This window comes from Podarcis pityusensis (genome assembly GCF_964106645.2).
Source record: "Podarcis pityusensis genome assembly, chromosome: 1".
Classification (NCBI taxonomy): domain Eukaryota; kingdom Metazoa; phylum Chordata; class Lepidosauria; order Squamata; family Lacertidae; genus Podarcis; species Podarcis pityusensis.
In genome coordinates, this window is record NC_138028.1 from 107,405,163 (window position 1) to 107,425,405 (window position 20,243).

Genomic DNA, 20,243 nt, shown 5'->3' on the forward strand with positions numbered 1-20,243 from the left:
TTGTACTAGAATCAGTGGCTAGAAAGGAACGCAGAGCATCACCAGATCATGTCACATTTCTGACAACATCTGGAGCTGCAGGGTGCATATATTGTTATGTAATAGGACAATTGTTGAAAATGGGGATGAACTGGACCAGCGTTTGATGGATTGCACCTTTTAATGGATACATTTAGATCTTTTTCATTCTTTATGCAGAGGCAAACCTGGATTTGTCACCAAGTTTACTCAGGAGCCCATCACGGCTCTGTGAGAAATGCATCTGTATAATGTACATGCTGGCAAATGTGCATTTCTCACATTCACATCTTATTTAAGTGTCCATTTATAACATGTCAGCTAAAAATGTAGTGACCTTTTAAACCACAATATGCAACCAGGAATATGTTGGTTGGCAAGTGTGAAGAATAAGCAGACTAGTCAGGGATTGCAAGGACAGAAGGCAGGATTTGAATTAAAAATGGCCATGTTAGATTAGGTCTGAAAACAAGATAGATTCGTAAAGATGTGGAGGTAGATCCAGAACAGCCTTCCCCAGCCTGGTGCCCTCCACAACATTCGGACGGCAGTCTTATCATCAGTCGCAGCAAGTCTGTGGGAGTTGTATTCCAGATCATCTGGTGGTCACCAAATTGGGGAGGCAAACCTAGATTATGATAAATCACTTCACCAGAAAGCAAGATAAATTGAAGAGCAGCCAAGAGCTCATAAAAGCACAGTTTAATTAAAAAAATAGCCCTTGGTTTTAGAAATACAAAATATACATTCTCTTGTGTATACATTGGATTGTTTCATACGGCGATGTCTCTTTCATGCAAGGACATCTGCATAACTAAAAGGACCACTGCATAACAGGACCATATAATCCAGTGCCTTTCCAGATGCTCCTCCTTCAACAACTACTTGCTGCTACTCCAACAACTTTAACCTGCATCCTAGTCTGTGCTGCTTCACCATGCTTCCCACTGTATTTCTTCACAAACCCCATTGCCTTGTCTAAGATATTCACACAGTCTGTGAGCCAATAAACATCACCCAAAGAATAGTCTAGTTTTGCATACATTTTAAAAACATAGACAACAAAAGGGGTGTGTTTTGATTTATTTATTTTCAGGTGGTGGAATCGGGGAGAACGTGCTCAAAGTTAGTGTTTTAGCTTCCTTGGCCTTGGGAGGGTTGTAAAGATACAAGAATCTTTTTGGCAGCAACCGTTCAGTGTGGCCTGGACCCATCCCAGATTAGACCACACTATGCAGACATTGCAAATTGGATTGGCGTTAAGCAGCAACAAGTAGTTTTTTTTGCAGGCTTTAGTGCAGCATGTGGATCATTTATTGCCAATCACATATCTGGGTAAGAAATTTTGCTGAGCAATAAGGATTGACTGAGAACTGATATAGGCAGTGCTCCCCCCCCCTTTTTTTTTCTTTAACCCAGGGCTATTTTTTAGTCACTGAGTGGTCTGGGGAAATGAATCATTGAGGACCCTACTCAGATTTCTGTGTTTAGCCCTAACAAGTACACATAAAGGTATATATTTAATCTGCAGAGAAAACTGGCCACATTTTTTAAAGCAAGCAGTAGGTTATAGATAGTATTAGAGTGGGGAAAATAGATTTCTCTATCATAATCCTGATATCTTTTGGATCCTCTCTCTCAACAATCTATTCTTTATAGCAACGAATATACAGTAATGAGGGGCATTCTGCTCCAACACTGTTTTAATAGCCGCCCTGTTAACTGAAAATGTCATTATAAAACACATGCGCACAGTATTATCTGGAATACACTGAGTTGAACTCTGACATGTGTTCGCACTTCATCAGCAAATGATATCATCGTCATATCTAAGCAGCTTTCCGTATGCAGACAATTGGCTGCATGTCTCTGATAATAAGAGTACTAAAATACATAGTGTTTATTAATATGCATCACCATTCTGATTCTGGTTTTTATGCCTTAGGAATCTAAGCTCTGCAGGAGAAGAGGCACGGAAACAAATGAGATCTTGTGAAGGGCTGGTTGATTCATTGTTATATGTGATCCATACATGTGTGAATACTTCAGATTATGACAGCAAGGTGTGTAGATCTTTTGACAACATTTTCTTTGTTATCAGGAGAGTTGTCTGGTTTGGGCTGTAATTTGTTTATACCATTGCAGTCACAGAGTTGTTACGCTTTTGCGCCACAGAATGTTGAAGCATGCAAATTAATGCTGCCTGTCTAAGCAGAACCTGGAACTGTGAAATGATGAAAACAAGGATGGGTTTTATCTTCCAGATCTTTCTAGTTTCTTCCCCCTCCCTTGTAGTATTTCTGAAGGTTCAGTGTTTAAATTATTGCTCTCTTACTCAATCTTGGGTGGACACAATTCTCGTTGACTTGGAGAGGTTCACTGTGACAAAGTTTGATAACCTTTACACTGGACTAACATATAGAGGGATTACTAAAAGACTCATCATGGTTAAAATTTAGCTGATCCCTATTTCCCCTTCAAAAGTTTAATTCATCCTTTAAATGCATATTCCCAAATCACTTCTGCACTATGTATTTCACTACAGAATCTCTCCTGTGTTTGGCTTACAGACAGTGGAAAACTGTGTGTGCACACTAAGAAACCTTTCCTACCGTCTTGAGCTTGAAGTGCCTCAGGCCCGCCTTCTGGGTATAAATGAGTTGGATGACTTTTTGGGGAAGGAATCGCCTAGCAAAGATTCAGAGCCAAGCTGCTGGGGGAAAAAGAAGAAGAAGAAGAAGAAAACTTCGCAGGAGGACCAGGTTGGTTCCTCCTCATTCCCCATGGCTTATGAACCAATATGTTAGAGGATACCACGTAACAGGATGTTTTAAACAATCCTGTTTGGATTTGGCTTAAAAGACAGAGCTCACATATAATAAGTGCATTATCTTTCACAGTGGGATGGAGTTGGCCCAATACCAGGATTGTCAAAGTCTCCTAAAGGTGTGGAAATGCTGTGGCATCCTTCTGTAGTGAAACCGTATCTAACTCTTCTAGCTGAAAGCTCCAACCCTGCTACTTTGGAAGGTTCTGCAGGATCTCTCCAGAATCTTTCTGCGGGCAACTGGAAGGTATTGTATGAAACTTGAAGCTGTTGCTACTTCACCCTTGCAGTGTTTTTTACAACAACACTGATGCTCTAGTGGAGAGCCAGTGGCAACATCCAACATTTTGCAGGCCGTTTTATCCAGGAAATGTACTTCAGGTTACAGGATCTCATATGAACTATATGTAAAGCTGACCAATAAAAAAAAAGAAAGTAAGATGGTATTCAACCATAGTTTAGACGTATTGAAATTAATGGACAAAAGTTGGCCATGTTCATTCATTTCAGCTGTGGTACTTTGAGTAAAACTTAGTGGAATACTGCCCATAATTCATGCATATGGACAAGTGGATATTACTCTGCCCATCAAACAGAAGATAAAGTGCATTTGGTCCTGACTCATTACATGAACTGACATCTCAACAATACCTTAGAATTATGTGGCACAATTATTCTTTTATGTATGGAGTCTAGGAACAATGTGCCCAGGCCATCCTTGCTAATAGTGGCGTGTGCAAGGGAGGTGGAACATAACTCTTCATAGTATTCTACCTGATGCAGCTGTACAAATATATTTTCCCATTCTATTTGAAGACGAAGACTGCATTCGAACATAATGTTAAGTCCTGTTTCAGTGTTATACAAGAACGAGCTGGTATACTGTAAAAGCACCACCCTGCATACCTTAAATCGCTTTTCTTTATTCACCAAAGGGATAATAATAATAAAAAACCTCAAATTTTTTAAAGTGACATACTGCCTTAGAACTTCCAGCAGGTGATTTCCTTTTAAAGGAACCAAAAATTTTGTCGTTCCCCACCATAAAATGTTACTGCATATTTAATAGCTATTAAAGCAGTTATAATACCATTTAACATATTTAGTCGAATTCATCTCTTTCTGTGGCCCATAATGAAAACTCTTCAAATGTGAGGTTGATGCCAAACCCACACTTAAGTTAATGCGAGTAGGGTACATAGCTCCATTTTGTGGTTTGGACAACACCCACTAATTTGTATTAAAATTCGTACATGGTGAAAGAAAAGGTTGGCTATATTGGTTTTTTAAAATAAAAAAAATGTACATGTTTTTAAGTAATTTTGCATTTCTGTTGGTAGTTTGCGGCCTATATTCGAGCTGCTGTCAGAAAAGAGAAAGGGCTTCCGATTCTCGTGGAACTGCTGAGAATGGACAATGACAGAGTTGTTTCTTCTGTGGCAACAGCTTTGAGAAATATGGCATTAGATGTCCGCAACAAGGAGCTTATTGGTAAGTAATGAGGGACACCTAACTATGCAGGATGTCCATATGAGAAACACTGTATATTTTAAAAAATTAGTTTTGGAGTTTCCTGTAGCCATATCCAGCCCTGCAGCTCAGCCATCACAGGGGATCTCAGTGAGCGAAAGACCTCTAGTCAGGGGTGCGTGGAGGCAGGGGGTGGAAGTAGAAGTCCCATTGCACCAGCGTAACACCACTGGTAATGCCCTGGAAACAACCCTCTGTCTCAATAGCAAGCAGTCGCTGGAAAATGGAACTGTATCGGACAGGAAGTTATATCTGCAAAGCTTGATTGAAAATGAAATTCTTCATTTTTGGTGTAAAGTCATAACCTTCTCAAGATTCATTATGCTGGTGATGAGTTCTGACAGCCTCCAAACATATTCTTCCCTTGGAGATCAAGAGTGTTTTCAAATTTGTTTTTAGAACCTTTTTCCCCTCCTGCAATAATGTATGTTTCTGTCAAAATGTTGATATGGATAGGTAGGTGTTTATATAGATGACATGGCCAATTTCCTGCAAATGATTAATTCGGCAGCCCTCTTTCCTCCATCTGGGTTTTCTGTTGTAAAAGTCAGAGTAATATTGATGGGTGTAGCCTAGACCATTGGTTCTAAAACTCTGTGCACAGGCACCGGGGAAAGAGCTGCAATAGTCACTCACCCTGTTTGAGCACCTTGTGGTAAACTGTTACCAGAACTGTTATCTGAAAGCAGTTCTCAAGCATTAAAAGTATAAGGCTTCAGCGTTTCTGATATTCACTTTCATGGGTCAACACAGCAGTATAATATGCCAACAAAACAAAAAGTTGTAAGAGGCATTCATCATACCACTTAAGGATTCAAAGCAATGATTATTTGGGGTTTATGTATAAACCCAGACCCACTTAATCAAAATTCTCTGTGAGTGTTTTTTAAAGTATTTTTAAAATTCCATCAGGAGACCATCTACATTATGTGTGATTCAGTCCTCTGTTCAACCAGGACTACACTGCAGTAAAAGAAAGAAAAAAGGGCTTGATTAACATCTAGGTGAATTTTGCAAACTCACAAACCAGCTACAGAATTCTCTGCAATCTCCAGGGGTTCCTCAGCAGACAAATGAAAGGGGAAATGGTTCCCTGAAGATGCGTTTGTGTTTTCTGTGTTTTATCATCTGGCCTCAGCTACATATCTATTTCTAAGAGTCTAGAGAGGTGTTGAAGTTATTGAGATTATTTTAATCTAACAAAATCAGTGCGTTCAGAGATCTATGTCTCAGAAGCCAATGGTCCAAAACCAAAGTTATTACACAACGTTTTGCAAAGCGGAGTTGCAATCCATGTCACAAACTAGGAGAGAAATGAATATTCCTGATTGCAGAAGTGAATGGGCCATTTCCTTGCTTATGCACCGTTCCACTTGTATTTACACAAAATGTTTTTAAATTGTACACTGCTACAAGTATGCAATGGAGTAGCATTTCTTCTTTGGTTATGAATCAGAATTTGTCTGCACGTGCTCAGCTAGAGCAAAGAATTAATGCCTTCCTCATATTACTTACCTGCTAGCTATCATTTATATACAGATACACTTCCAGTTTTTGTGTTACAGGGCCACTGAATTTTTTCACCACAGCCCAAACCAGGGCATTTAGTGTACCTTAGCTTTAGGATACTGTTTCTTTGTTTTACTGTGCAGTTTGTTAAATTTCACTGAACACCAATCCTACAATCTTGGGAACTGATTTTTCTCTCCTATAACAATTATACCATGTGCATATTTTCTGCTTCTGTACATACTAGATACTGGCCACATTCTCATACAATGCTAAACCATGATTTAGCTCTACCTAAATGGCTCTGCTTAGTTCAGCAAGACAACTTCATGACCCACCAGTTTGAAGCCGGCTGGTAATTAAAGCTACCACAGTCAGGCTTTTAACACAGCAAGGTAGAATTCTCTGAAAGTAAAAAATTGACTCTGCTGGTTCTTCTTCCACCCCCATGGGAGGAAAAGGAAAGAAGCATTTATGCCCAACTCTTCATTTGTGCTCATTCATGTAGCCCTAAATTATGGCTTAGCATCTTACTCAAATACAGCATCTAACTTCTCACATTCCATTGGTTCAAAGTTCAGAAAGAAAGAAAGAAAGAAAGAAAGAAAGAAAGAAAGAAAGAGGGGGATCTGTGTGCCTTGGTGAAATATTTATTGTGTTTTTATAAACCACAGATTGCTAGAAACCAGAGCAATTAATTTGATTGTGTTCTCTCTCTCTCTCTCTCTCTCTCTCTCTCTCTCTCTCTCTCTCTTACTATAAAATGGCTCAGCTAAAACAAGCTTATCTAAAATAAATACATAGATTTGTGTATGTCTGTGTACTTTGGCATGTTGCCACAATCATTTTAATCACTTTTTGTTCTAATCCAGCAAAAGAAGGCAATATATTTTTAATTTGAAAAATGACACTGCAGTACCTTGCTGCCACTCTGCGTAGCAAAGGGATTTCTTTTTTTTTATGAAGTTGTATTAAATAATAATAATAATCCTCCCCACACACCCAGAGTGCTTCTGGATTTGTAAGTCTCCTTGTTGTGTTTCTACGCAGTGTGTTTTTCTATGTGATGCTAAAAATACCTTAGAACAGTGCAAAGTTCCTGTATGGGCTTCTTTTCCTCCCCAGGTAAATACGCTATGCGAGACCTGGTAAATCGCCTTCCCGGAGGCAATGGGCCAAACATTCTCTCTGATGAAACTGTGGCAGCAATCTGCTGTGCTTTGCATGAGGTCACCAGCAAAAACATGGAGAATGCCAAAGCCCTGGCTGACACAGGAGGAATAGAAAAACTGGTGAACATAACAAAAGGAAGAGGTGACAGGCAAGTAGAACATTAGAAAGTCTCAAGTGAAAAATATTTTGATAAGAGGAACTTAAGAAAATTTGTGGTCTACACAAAGAGTATTTATTTATGCATTCTTGTCTTACTTAATAAGCTGACCAGCCTCATAGAGTTGCAATCTGTTCAGCATGGGAGGAGAGACCTTGGCATTTATTCCGTGTGATTTTTCTAAAATCCACGCTGTGCCTGCCAGTTTCCTTATTATGTATAATTTGTGTGTGTGTGTGTGTGCAAATTTCTGCAAACTATTCCTAGACCAAAATCTTGGTGAATTTAGAGGAAATGTCATAAAACTAAGGTGTCCTTATAGATTAGATCAGGCTTAGGCAAACTCCTGCCCTCCAGATGTTTGGTACTGCAATTCCCACCATCCCTGACCACTGGTCCTGTTAGCTGGGGATGATGGGAATTGTAGTCTCTCTTTTTTTATAATTAATATTTATTAAAGTTTCAGAGAGAATCAAATCACATTAATAAACAAGAAAATTGTTAACAAAAACAAAAAAATACACCATACAAAATACAAAGTACAAAATAGAAAAAAGTAAAAAAAGAAGAAAGAAAAAAAGAAAAAACAATTAAAAATAGTTCCGTCCTTTCATAACCTCTTTTAGATTTACTTGTTTCTCGGACTTCCTCATACCTCCCTCTTTTGTATTCCAATTCAGTTTGTAAGCCCAGCAATTTCTTTCCCTCCTTTTTAATTCCAGTCCTAAATCTTAATATATTATGACATTAGATTTTACCTATTTAAACCAATTTTTCCATTTCTCTTAGTCTTTTTGGTCCTAATCTTTAATCTTAATATATTTATAGCTTTAAAACCTGTTCAGCTAGAAGCCACTTAACTTCAATCCAACGGGAATTGTAGTCTCAAACATCTGGAGGGCCGGAGTTTGCCTATGCCTGGATTAGATCTACCTACACAGATGCTGCTGGACTAGATAGACCTTTGGCCTGATCTATCAGGTTTTTTTAAAAATGTTATTAACAATTACAAGAATAAGGAAAACAGCAGATAAATTAATGGTGCCATGTCCAAGCTCCAAGGCATTTAGGTAAAACCAAACAAAATGAAATGAATAGGTCTTTACAAAGGGAAAATATTACATCAAGGGAAGAAATTTCACAGTTTAAGGTGTTCACTACCCCCCCCCCAAAAAGCCCTGTGCCTCATATATAACAATCTAATCTCAAGTTTATCAGGATTGACTCTGCTTTTCAACATTTTAATGTTCAGCGGGCTCATAGAAAAGAAAGTGCTTCCCTTAAGATTCTTAGAATGTAGTGAGTGCCTTGAATTTGGGCACATATACAAACTGGTAAAACTATAGAGGTTTTAAAGCAGGTATAAAATGTAATCAGAAGTGTACTTCTGCTAACAAATGTTCACTCACACTTTGTACCATTTTACATTTCCGAGCCAGCTTTCAAGGGCAGCTCCACAATAAAGAACATTTCAGTAATCTAATATAGAAAAATAGCCAAAGTATGAATGTCTTTTAGCAGCAGGCCCATTTCACATCTGTTGTTAAAAAGCATTCCAGGCCACAGCCGCTGCTTCCACAACATCCAGGAATGGTGCTGAGTTCACAGGTACTCCCAGTCTGTGAACCTAATCCTTAGGGAGGAATGCAAAGCCAGCCCCCTCCAAACGCTTATTTTCATCCATCTGGGCAACTAAATGAGCCACCATCATCACATATCTCTTTGCCTGCAATGAATTTGCTTATTCGTCCTAATCCAGTACATCACTGATTTTGAGCACTCATTCAGAGAGATCACCATCACACCTGGATCCAAGAAAAAGAACAAACAAAACTGGGTGTCATCAATATATCAGTGACACCAGGCTCCAAATACTCAGAATGCTTCACCCAGTAATTTAATGTAAATGTTAAATAGCATGGTAAATAATACTCAAAGCTGTGGAACCCTACAAAATAATTCTCGTGAGAAGAAGCAATTCTATTTGTGTAGTATGTGCATGTCTAGTAATATTGTACACTAAATGTAAACTTTTTTACTTCTCAGGTCATCACTGAAGGTTGTCAAGGCAGCAGCCCAGGTGCTGAACACATTATGGCAATATCGTGATCTCCGCAGCATTTACAAGAAGGTAACACATAAAAGCTGTTCATACAAAAATTAGTATTCATCAAGATGCAATTCCACAATGAAATCTAAACTAGTTCTTCTAATGAAATGTCATTCATTTTTCATATGACCTCCTTTTTCTTGTTCCACAGGATGGTTGGAATCAAAATCATTTTATTACCCCAGTGTCAACACTTGAGCGTGACAGATTCAAGTCACATCCCTCCTTGTCTACAACAAATCAACAAATGTCGCCTATCATTCAGTCCGGTCAGTTAATAAACCTTTCCCTTTGTATGTGGCCAGATTAGATGTTAATTTCCCCGATCAGCTCTTGTTCACTCCTTTTAAAAACCTTTGGAGGCTCATTCTCAGTTTTTTACTTCAAGCATATTCTTCTCATATATAGTTGAAGCCATCAGACTGGTTTTTGGTATGACAGAGTTCAACGAACAGTCTATACATTTTTAACCAGATATTCCACCCTCCACAGCACTTAGGCACCCTGCCTCTGTGATGTACAAAGAGACGATATTTACAAACAGGCCTAAACAGTATTAATTTAAGAAGACAGGGTCTTCCATGGAAAGCTGTGGTACTGTAGTTCATGGTGAGGAAAAAGGTTCCCTGCGCGTTAGCTGAGCAAACCCCTTTGCCCCTCTGGCTCTCTTGGGGGAATATCCTCTTCTGGCTCTGGGGTAGGTCTCCTCCCGAACCAGGAGGACTCTCCAGGGTACTCCCAATTTACACGATTTCGTGTATGTGCATTTGAGCCCGGAACCTCAGTGTAAATGGGAAGCTACCTGCATATCAGGGGTAGGAGGTGGGAAGAGAATAGTAGGCCCATATAGCTACTGCATCCTAAAAAAATAGATTTAGACACATTGCCTGACTCTCCACAATCTTGGCCAAACATTCTAATGAACATTGACTCTCAACTTTAAGGTGTTGCAGCTCTTCTAGAGATTCTATATGAATGTTTTAAGGAATTACATTTATTGCTGCTTTTCCTACATGTCCGAAAGCCTATTATTACAAAGCAGTTCCGAAGAACCCTCTACTTTTTCCTAACCCTTTTGTCTGGCACTGATTTTCTCTCTCCCCGTCTCTTTCCCTCTCCTTTCTTCTCTTTCACCTTCTTTTCCCCAGTTGGAAGCACATCTTCATCACCAGCGCTATTAGGAATTAGAGACCCTCGTTCCGAATATGATAGGACCCAAACTTCTATGCAGTATTACAATAGCCAAGGTGATGGGATTGCACATAAAGATATGTATACTGGTAAGGGACCAGTGAGATGGAAAATGAAAGCTTGGTACATAATTTTTAAACTTCTTGCTTACCAAAAACAAAAAAGCATGTTCCGAATGAGAAAAAAACAACATGTCATGCAGCAAAAGCAAAGAGGGTCAGATCATATTCATAGTAGCAATAGAATAGCATCAAAAAGTAATGAGTGTTATTCAAGCACATATTTAAATCTGTAAAATATTTTATTGCATACTACTTTTCAAGAAACACACGCTTATCTTATGAATGCTGGCAAAAACATTTCACTGCATCACAGGTTATAACCCAAATTCAGCAGCAAGCAATTCTCGCTAAGGGACTCTCTGCCTCCTTCCTTTCGTCTTCCTTCTGTCATGAAGCATAGCATCATTATACAGCCGAGATGTCTGAGGAGGGGGTGGAACCTGCAAGTCAGGTTTCAGCAGAGAGAAGCACAAATTATATGCATCCAAATAAACCACTGAAGTCAAATGTGCTCCATAAGGCTGGCTATCCAGGTGTCTGTTTCTAGAGGTGGTTGTTGTGGTCAGAACCTGACCTTGCTCTTGTAGCCTTCCCCCAAGGTGGGAAATATTGGGATCCTTTATTGATATGTATCATACAGTTCTGTTCCTCTTTCACCGAAGTGTGAAAGTCAGCCCAGCATGACACCTGAGCAAATCAAATATTGCTTTTAATACTCTGTTGCCGTTTTCCCACAGGGTCCAGCAAGCCTTCGCCAATTTATATCAGTTCCTATTCTTCACCAGCAAGAGACCAAAATAGGCGTCTGCAGGTAAAAGCTGAAATCTTAATTTAAAAAATGACCATATTGATCACCAGGAGAGAGTGCATTTTCCTTTAACCTAATGGCTTTTAAACCATTTTCATTGATGGATTCCTGCTGCCTAAAGTAACTTTCTAACTTCAGGCAATGAACTCAGAATGCTATGGTGCCTGGATTATGGTTCTCAACACTGCAACTGCAGTGCAGTAGTAAAGCAAGGCTCCATCTTATCCCATTCCATACAAATCTTATTTTGGAATATTATTTTTTCTTATTTTCTATGAAATAAAACTGCAGTGTACTACACAGCCTTCCGCATTTCCCTTTTAATATATCCTTTTGGATCACCCTTTCTCCACCACAGGCCTGTACAACTTGTAACCTATTGAGCTGCTGAACTCAGCAGCCCACCACCAGATTCAATAAACTTCCTATTTTGCTGCATGAACAACTGGGGGGATGTCAGATACCTGTCAAATGTGGCTAGTGAGCTCTGTTCACCGTGGTGGGTCACCAGTTGTGCAGCCCTGCTGTCTCCCACTTGTCTTTAGTGTCTAGTGGCCACGTGGGCATTGCTGGTTTGTTTGCACAAAATTCTTTGACATACCCAAACTCAGCAGATTTACGGTAGATTCCAATCTGGTCCTCTTGCACTTGCAGAAGAGCTTTTCATCCTACAGAGGCAACTGCTAACAGAAGAGGAAGTTTTCCCTCTTCCCTGCATCCCCTAGCAGTCCCCGAAAATCAGCTCTAGAAAGTTGGGGATTCACTAGAACAAAGTGAAAAGTGGCAATAGGGAAGGGGAACTTGGCAAATATAGAGATAGATACATAGAGATAGATAGATAGATTAGATATATCTCCCCTCCTCTTCTGTTAGCAGGCACCTCTACTGGATCAAAAGCATTTCAAAAAGTGCAAAGACCCCAGTTGGATTCTTCCCTGAGATTCCAGACTGTTCACCAGTTTATGGCTTTATTGATTTTAGTACAGTGGTACCTCAGGTTAAGAACCTAATTTGTTCTGCAGGTCCGTTCTTAACCTGAAACTGTTCTTAACCTGAGGTACCACTTTAGCTAATGGGGCCTCCCGCCGCCGCCACACGATTTCTGTTCTCATCCTGAAGCAAAGTTCCTAACTTGAGGTACTATTTCTGGGTTAGCGGAGTCTGTAACCTGAAGTGTCTGTAACCTGAGGTACCACTGTACTAGGATTTTAAAGAGATAAACACAAAGGATTGGGCAACTAATGCAAGAAAACATGGAGAAGTCAAAGTTATATTCCTGAAGTTGTTTGTTTGTTTGTTTGTTTGTTTAAAGAACTATACAGCAAAATGAAAAATGTTAAGTGAACATTTGTGTCAAGGATCTATAACAAGTTTTAGACAGGAACTGAACAAAGGACACAGGGTTACACCATAGTGGCATGCAAAACATCTTCAGACTGTAAATCTATAAGCAACATTTGCAAATTATGTGCTGTGATAAATGCAAATGAATCGTTTCCTCACCCAGGAATAACTAATTATGCATTCTTAAAGAAGTGCAAGTGTTTAGGGGTGTAAAATTAGAAAGTCAACAGCACAACAAGAATTGCAATTAGGGAAGAATGAAAAAAAGGCCAAAAAACAACAACAACAGTATAAGTATCTTCTACCAAGAGGAGGCTGATGAAGTGCCACAGCAGCAAGGGCCCCTGATGTAAGAGCTGGGGAAACAACAGATCAGCTTGATTGGGAGTCCTTTACTTTACACCTGTCTTCACTCCTAAAAGTTTGTTCAGATGTTGACATAATATTTGTAAGAATTGGGAAGACTCAGAGGACAGAATAGGAAAAGAACAAGTCAGATTCTTAAAGATACCTTGGGCATAATCAGAATTGCCGAAAGATAAAATTGTACCAATAAATAGAAATTCATCCTCTTACACATGCAACATAGGCCATACTAGTTGTAGAACAATTGGTGATTATACAATGGAGCCTGCAACAAAACGTTGCAGTGTGGTATATTCCTTTCCTTGAGGCCAGAAACCTAGATAGCCATGGCCTTTTCCAGACTACTACATTTATTTCCTGTCCTCCCCCACTCACATACACATCCCCATTCCCCCCCCCCATGGAAATATGGGTCTGAAAGAAACTAAAGAACTTTGAGAATGGTTTTACAAAAGCCTTTCTTTCTATGTGCAAAAATGTTGCCGCACACCTAACGTTGATGTGAATGGATAAATTGCTACTACAAATATACATAGATCAACTGAGGTATTTTTCCTTCCCTTCTTTTTGCTTTTTCAACAGCATCAGCAGTTGTACTACAGTCAAGATGATCCCAACAGAAAGAACTATGATGCATACAGATTATATTTGCAGTCTCCACATAGCTATGAGGACCCATATTTTGATGACCGAGTTCACTTCCCATCTGCTACAGATTACACAACACAGTATGGACTGAAATCAGCCACAAACTATGTAGACTTTTATTCCACCAGACGACCTTCCTATAGAGCAGAACAATACCCTGGGTCACCTGACTCTTGGGTGTAGCATTAGAAAATCACGAACAGAAACATATCTTTCTAACTTTTTTTGAAAAGCGATTGAGTTATGGGTTTGCTGTTTTGAGGGGAAAATGTGGAAGTGAATTGCAAAGAAGGAAACAAGGAAGAGGTTGTTTTTTCCCCCCCTAAAGGGGATTATTTTTGAAGATGGGAGAAAATTTGGAAGAGGAAATTGGAAAGGGAGAACTTTTGCTCTGTTTAGATGTTAGATCTAATTACTTGTAGTTCCTATAGTCTGGTGAAGGTGTGGGCAATGTGACGAAAGGTTTGAGAATTGAGGGGAAACGGCTTTGGGAAATGTTTAGGTCAGAACAAATTACAGATATAATTTTTTTTTTAAAAAAAGAAAATGTGAATAAAAGTCTTGTTCTCATAGTTTGTACAGAAAAAAAAAATATGGATGCCCTTCTTGTTTTACTGCTGTTACTAAATGTCAAGATTATATGCTATCATGTCTTGTAAATTTCTTTTCAGTTGGTGTAAATATGGAAACGCCACATTGGTTGGAAGTGCCATCATTTGTAATGCCGTGCGTCATTTTAAAACTGATTTCAAAAGCTGACATCTTTTAAAGAGAGAGAGGAGGGGGGAAAGGAAGAGAGATCATACAAGGAAATGTTATAAATAAATATCATTTTGTTTTTAAAAATGAACGGTGTAATTTTGAAGCACAAACCTCTGGTCCAGTATATCTGCACTTTTCTTATCCCCTGCCTCATTCACAGAGTACTTCACTGCCATTTTTTATGCCTATGGGGGGAGGGGAAATAAATGTGGACGTCTCATCCATGGAAAGTAGATCCCTGCTCATTCTTCTTTCTTTTCTGTGTTTACTGTTAAGGAACAAATACAACAGATGTGTATGCTCATTGTGAGTTGTAGAATCAGGTTAAATATATATCTATACATATATATATATATATATATATATTTCCAGGCATTTCTACCATTTTCTTATTTTTGTGAAGTTCATCTATTACTTATTTGTCAAGCTGGCATACCAAAACATAAAATTATACACTTTCTTGTCTTCTTTTCATTTCCACAGTACTCATGAAGCCAGTACCTTTCACGGTTTATATTCCCTTTGGGGGGAAAATGAAAAGACGCAGAATAAAGTAGATATAAATTCTTTTTACATAATATTTTTGTAAGTAATCTGTCCAGCTGGCTCACATCCCTCTTGATTTATTGTGCTTTCATAACTGAGCGTTAATTAATTGCATTCAATTTCCTCCTGGCCCGTTGATAATTGCTAAATATTTAGACCACAATACTCATTAACTTGGGTGTATTTATATTGCTTTGTCTGCATCTGTTTGTTAGTGTTATTCCATAGGTGGAACCCATTAAAGCCTTTAAAAGCGCAGAGGGGGTGCACCAAGAGATAAAACGTATCTTATTTTCAGGCTTGCAAGGGGTAATTATCAGCTCTCCACCTATTCTTATTTATTTATTAACAATACTTGTATTCTTCCCCATAATCTCTGAGACATTATTGTTGTAGAGCACACCAATCTTTGAGACAAGTAGAAAACAGCAAATTCCGTTTATATTACACCTTAATTTCATGGGAACTCAAAGTGGCATACATAGGTGGCACTGGCAATTTTCCACCCAAATACTGACCACGCCTAGACCTCCAATAGCATCAGCAGGTTGCCTCACCCTGTGTCTTCAGGCCAAGCCTTTTGTATCCGTTTTTGGCATGACAAAGGCACCTTTCTGCGGAATGCTTTGCTCCAAAGGTTGATTATTTCAGAGGATAACGCCACATATACATCAGTGCTGGTTTTTTCTGGATGCTAGCTTCTTGAATTGCTACCTTCCGTATGAAGGTCCAAGATAAAACCTCTGGCTCTGCCCCATGTCTTGCTTCGCCTCCGAAAGATGCACCTCCTATATTGCTAGACAGCTGTTTCATTTTTTGACCTGGCCAACAATAACATGATTCTCAGTGTTAATGCCATTTACCAGAGAGCAGCCAAAGGTATTGTATGTGCTTGCAAACTGGGACATAGGATTATGGAACATTATGGAACATAGGAAACTGCCTTATACTGAATCATACCAATAGTCCATCTAGGTCAGTATTTTCTGCACTTCCTGGCAAGGTCCCTCAGGTTTCCCCAGCCCTACCTGAAGATGCCAGAGGTTGAACCTGAGACCTGAAGTGTACAAAGCAGCGCTCTCCCTCTGCATCTGATACTCTGAGTTAGTGTTTCTTAAACTTTGGTCCCCAGCTGTTGCTGGACCACAACTCCCATCATCCATAGCTAGCAGGTCAGGGCTGATGGGAGTTGTAGTCCAACAACAGCTGGGGACCAAAGTTTGAGAAACACTGCATTGAGCTATGCTCCTTCCTGAGTTCAGAATATGAGAATCTCTGAGACACTTCAAGGTTTGAGAAAAACATGGTAGATTACTAATTCTGGGAGAATGTTTTTGGGGAAATTGAATTCTGGCTGGGGCTGATGGGGGTTGCAGTTGAAAAAGTCCGGATGATGTCGGGTTGCCAATAAGAAATGAGCTGAAGAGTGCTAGGGCATTTTATTCATTTATAATATAGTAGCATTAAATATCCTTACGTTTTTGGTTACAAATCTAATGTTTACACTTATTCATGGGGTACTTTTAAGACAGGGTTTTACAAGTGTCAAGAACACAGAACCAACATCTCTTAACACCTATAAGCCACATGGAGACTGCCAATTACCATTTTGATCACACTAGGCTAGCATCATCAGCAAAAGTGATGCTGCCAAAATCAATGAGTTGCTTGTAACCCCCATATAGCTTGATTGGTGGGGGGAGGGGAAACAGCCGTATAGATTCGGCATGCTGTTCCATCAGGGAGCCTCTTCAGAGATTTCTCCTTTTTTGGTGCAAAAACTGCTTGGCCTATTGCCCTCAAGCTGTTCTGTCATGTTTCAGCATTTGCTTACTTTGTGTGCGTCTGTCTTCTCTTTTTTTCTGCTTGGTCTTATAATTTATGCACTTTCTAGATTATGGAGCTTTAATTATGCAAATGAAATGTAATGGCGAGTTTCCATTTATTCTTGTTTGGCATGTTTTATCCCCCCTCTTTTCTTTCTTTTTAATTAATGCAGGATTAATGTCAGGTCAGCAAGTTAAGCTTGCAAGTGTAAGTTGACCTCGCCAGTGGGAACAATTACACTGATGAAAAGGAGTTGCTTGAGCTTGGCAGCCTTTGGAGTGGGGAGACGCTCCTCTGGAAATTAGGATGTTAGGATGGTAAAAGGGAAGCAATTTTATGCATTCACAGTGGAATTATGTGGTGGAAATATGGTGCAGGGGTGTGTGAATTAGCAAACATTTGGAGGCTTCCAGAGGAAGGGGCTTTCACAGCTGCAAGAAGACCTTTCTCTGCAACCTCATGACGTAGACTTAATAGACAAAGTGTTATAGACAAACGTTCTCTCTTACACAACTCTCTCTGCTGTAAGCCATAGCCACGCTGAATTAAAATAATGTATTTGCCTGCCCTGAATTGCACTGAAAAGATTTGATTGCATAATCCTCTGTTGCTATGGAAGGTCAGAACTACACATCATTGGAGAAACATGGTTGTTTCCAAGAAACATAGGCTCCTTATTTCCTCCTCTTTCCCCTGCTAATACTACTTTGTAAAATATATACCCCATTCATCATTAGACAATCATAGGACAGGTCACAATGATCAAAGCTACAAGAACCCAAACAATAAACATTAAAACAAAACAAAAAAAACCAATTCCATCTGCCACCACAGTATAGATCAGGGGTCACCAGCTTGGCACCTATGGGTGCCATGGTGCCTGTGAAGGCTTTCATTGGTACCCCATGCAGGGCTCTCAGACTCAAAGCTAGCTTTCTTTCTTTCTTTCTTTCTTTCTTTCTTTCTTTCTTTCTTTCTTTCCTGTAAGCATCTCTGGTCCTCCTAGGAGAAAAGTCATGAAGCAAAATTTGTACCTTTCTAAACCATTTATGTGAAATGAAAAAGCCTGGCTGCTCCTGCCTATCATTGTTTTTAAACCAATGAATGACGTTGGAGCTGTGATTGATAAGTTTGGATACTGGCAACAGGAATCTCTGGGGTCCTGAAGAGCTACTGTTTCTCCCTCCCTCCCCTTTTCCTGCTTCTGTCTTATTAGACCTTGGATACACCCATTTTCTGCTGTGTGTGTGTGTGTGTGTGTGTGTGTGTGTAGCTACTTGAGAGGCTTTAAAAAAAAATGTGTTGGGGTGGGGAGAAATTCAAGCAGGTATCACATTCTGCTGAAGCAGCACAACATATCTAGCTAGACTTTATTTTGTGCTCTAGATATCCTTCCCAGATCCTCCTTTGGTCTGGCCGGAAGCTATTCTTGCTTCTCTAAATATGTTGGGTGATACCCAGTGGTGGTTTCCCACTTGTACCAGTCATACTTCCCCTTCCGCTCTTTCCCTCCGGGAGCCCCATGCACACCCCCAAAATCTGCTCTGGGGTGTGCTGCAGCGGGGCGGAACAAAAGGGCAAATCCCATTGTGTGAACATTGAGATGACCTTAGATCTTGCCCATTGCATTTACCTTGCACTAACTTTATTTGTATGGCTCATCTATATATGCTCAGTAATTGTACATTTTTGTTTTGATGGGGAGCACCTACAGTTCAAAGATCTAGAGGACACTTTTTAGAGCCAGCGGTATAAAAGCTGAAGGATTTTTCCATGTAACGTAATCTCGCTCTCTCAGTTTTAATATATCTCTGGTTTGTTAGCAGGAGTCTGTAGCAGCCAGCTAAACGTAAACACCTGCCAAGTCATGAATACTTTCAAATAATGTTAAAAGTATCTTCTGTATTTTTATCTGAGCAAAACCTATTCAGTTTCATTAAAGTCCCTGGAAGTTTTCCAAGCCTGCCAAGCTCAGTAGGTTTTCTGTACTAGGTTGTTTGGGACATGTTTTAAAAAGAAATAGTAGAAAGAAAAGAGGCTGCTGTTTCACAGAAATAAATGAAGGTTGCACTATTACTAATATAATGGAGAACGCCGAAATAATAAAAAGAACAGCATTCTTATATAAAATGTAGGCCTTGATTAGCAAACTACTTTTTCATTATGGCCAGCATTTAAAGGTTTTACAACATCAACAAGTAATCACTTGTTCTTCAGGAAAACATCACAAACTGAATAGAGAGAATTGGCAAAGGTCTCAAACTTTGCATTACACTGCAGTTATGTGAGCTTTCATGCAGTCTTGAGAATTGGCCTAGGTCTTTTGACCTGGGTGTTAAAAATGGAAGAGTGGGCATTTTGTGCATTGTAATATTGTACAACACATAGAGGCTGGGTCTGAAGAGTTGACAAAGGACCAAAGTTAACATACTGTACATAGGGACAACTGCAACTAGAAGTAATTGTGAGATATTGGAGTCAAGTGGGAAGATCAGAGGCTGCAACTCAAAGTGAGAATGAGCAGGTGTGTCTGTAAGGTGGAGCTATGTTATGTGCTGATTTTATCAGCTTGCTGTTTGTTTGCAGTGAAGGCTGCTTCGCACAAACTTGCACATCACATCTACATAGGAACAAACAGAGGAAGCTTCCTTGTACTTGCATTCTCCCCAACACACATCACAAATAAATTTGATTATTGTTCTGTTTAGAAGCATGAAGTCAGAGGGCATTAGCAAAACTACTCACCTTGCCATTACCTGACAAAGGGAGCAATTATGAGAGCCAAAATCTGTCCACATAAAGCTGATAACATTCCTATTGTTGGCACGGAATCAAAGGCCACTTCAGGCAGATAGAAGTTATTGCTTTCCCTGTCTACCCACAAACCATATCCCTCCCCCCCCCCCAATTTAAAAAAATGGAAATTTGACCAGTGTAATTTATATTAAATAGGATGTGTTATACAGTGCAAGAATATAAAGAAACTCTCGCCAAAATTGTATGGAATAAGCTTTTATTTTAAAAATAAAATCCATCTAGCCCAGTGTGGTCTACTCTGGCAGCGGCTCTCCAGAACTTCCAGCAGGCTATTCTGCTTTGGTCTGATCCTAGAGACTGGATCTAGACCTTCTGCATGCAAGGCTTGTACATTGTCTAACCTGCTTGTGGAAACATGTTTCAGCACAAAGAAACCAAAAACATTGGGGACTGAAAGCATTGGTACATGAGGGGTACACATTGCATTCAGTAATGCTTGCAAAACAAAAACAAAACCACCCTATGATACCTGTGCTTTTTTCTGGGGGTACTCAAGGGTACATAATACCAACACACACACACCCCAAATTTTAAAAGCATGGCACTTA

General features: G+C 39.5%; 1 protein-coding gene and 1 long non-coding RNA gene across 6 annotated transcripts in view; one reads left to right on the forward strand and one right to left on the reverse strand.

Annotated features, from left to right (window-relative positions):
• PKP4 (plakophilin 4) overlaps nucleotides 1-14,589 on the forward strand; it is an 88,004-nt gene extending 73,415 nt beyond the window's left edge. For 3 of the 5 annotated variants that reach the window (XM_081005880.1, XM_081005884.1, XM_081005881.1), the window contains exons 13-22: nucleotides 1,964-2,081; nucleotides 2,589-2,780; nucleotides 2,919-3,092; nucleotides 4,186-4,336; nucleotides 7,010-7,205; nucleotides 9,261-9,345; nucleotides 9,476-9,593; nucleotides 10,473-10,604; nucleotides 11,315-11,388; nucleotides 13,678-14,589. In XM_081005880.1, the coding sequence (XP_080862006.1) occupies nucleotides 1,964-2,081; nucleotides 2,589-2,780; nucleotides 2,919-3,092; nucleotides 4,186-4,336; nucleotides 7,010-7,205; nucleotides 9,261-9,345; nucleotides 9,476-9,593; nucleotides 10,473-10,604; nucleotides 11,315-11,388; nucleotides 13,678-13,926 (1,489 nt within the window). In that variant the 3' untranslated portion in view covers nucleotides 13,927-14,589. The remainder of the gene's footprint in view (nucleotides 1-1,963; nucleotides 2,082-2,588; nucleotides 2,781-2,918; nucleotides 3,093-4,185; nucleotides 4,337-7,009; nucleotides 7,206-9,260; nucleotides 9,346-9,475; nucleotides 9,594-10,472; nucleotides 10,605-11,314; nucleotides 11,389-13,677) is intronic. The other 2 variants (XM_081005882.1, XM_081005883.1) reach the window with 2 other exon arrangements.
• Nucleotides 14,062-19,679, reverse strand: LOC308479445. Its single transcript, XR_013987675.1, has 2 exons — nucleotides 15,609-19,679; nucleotides 14,062-14,773 (listed from the first exon to the last, which is right to left on the reverse strand). It is a non-coding gene; the product is annotated as an uncharacterized lncRNA (long non-coding RNA).
• Nucleotides 19,680-20,243: the final 564 nt, after the last annotated feature.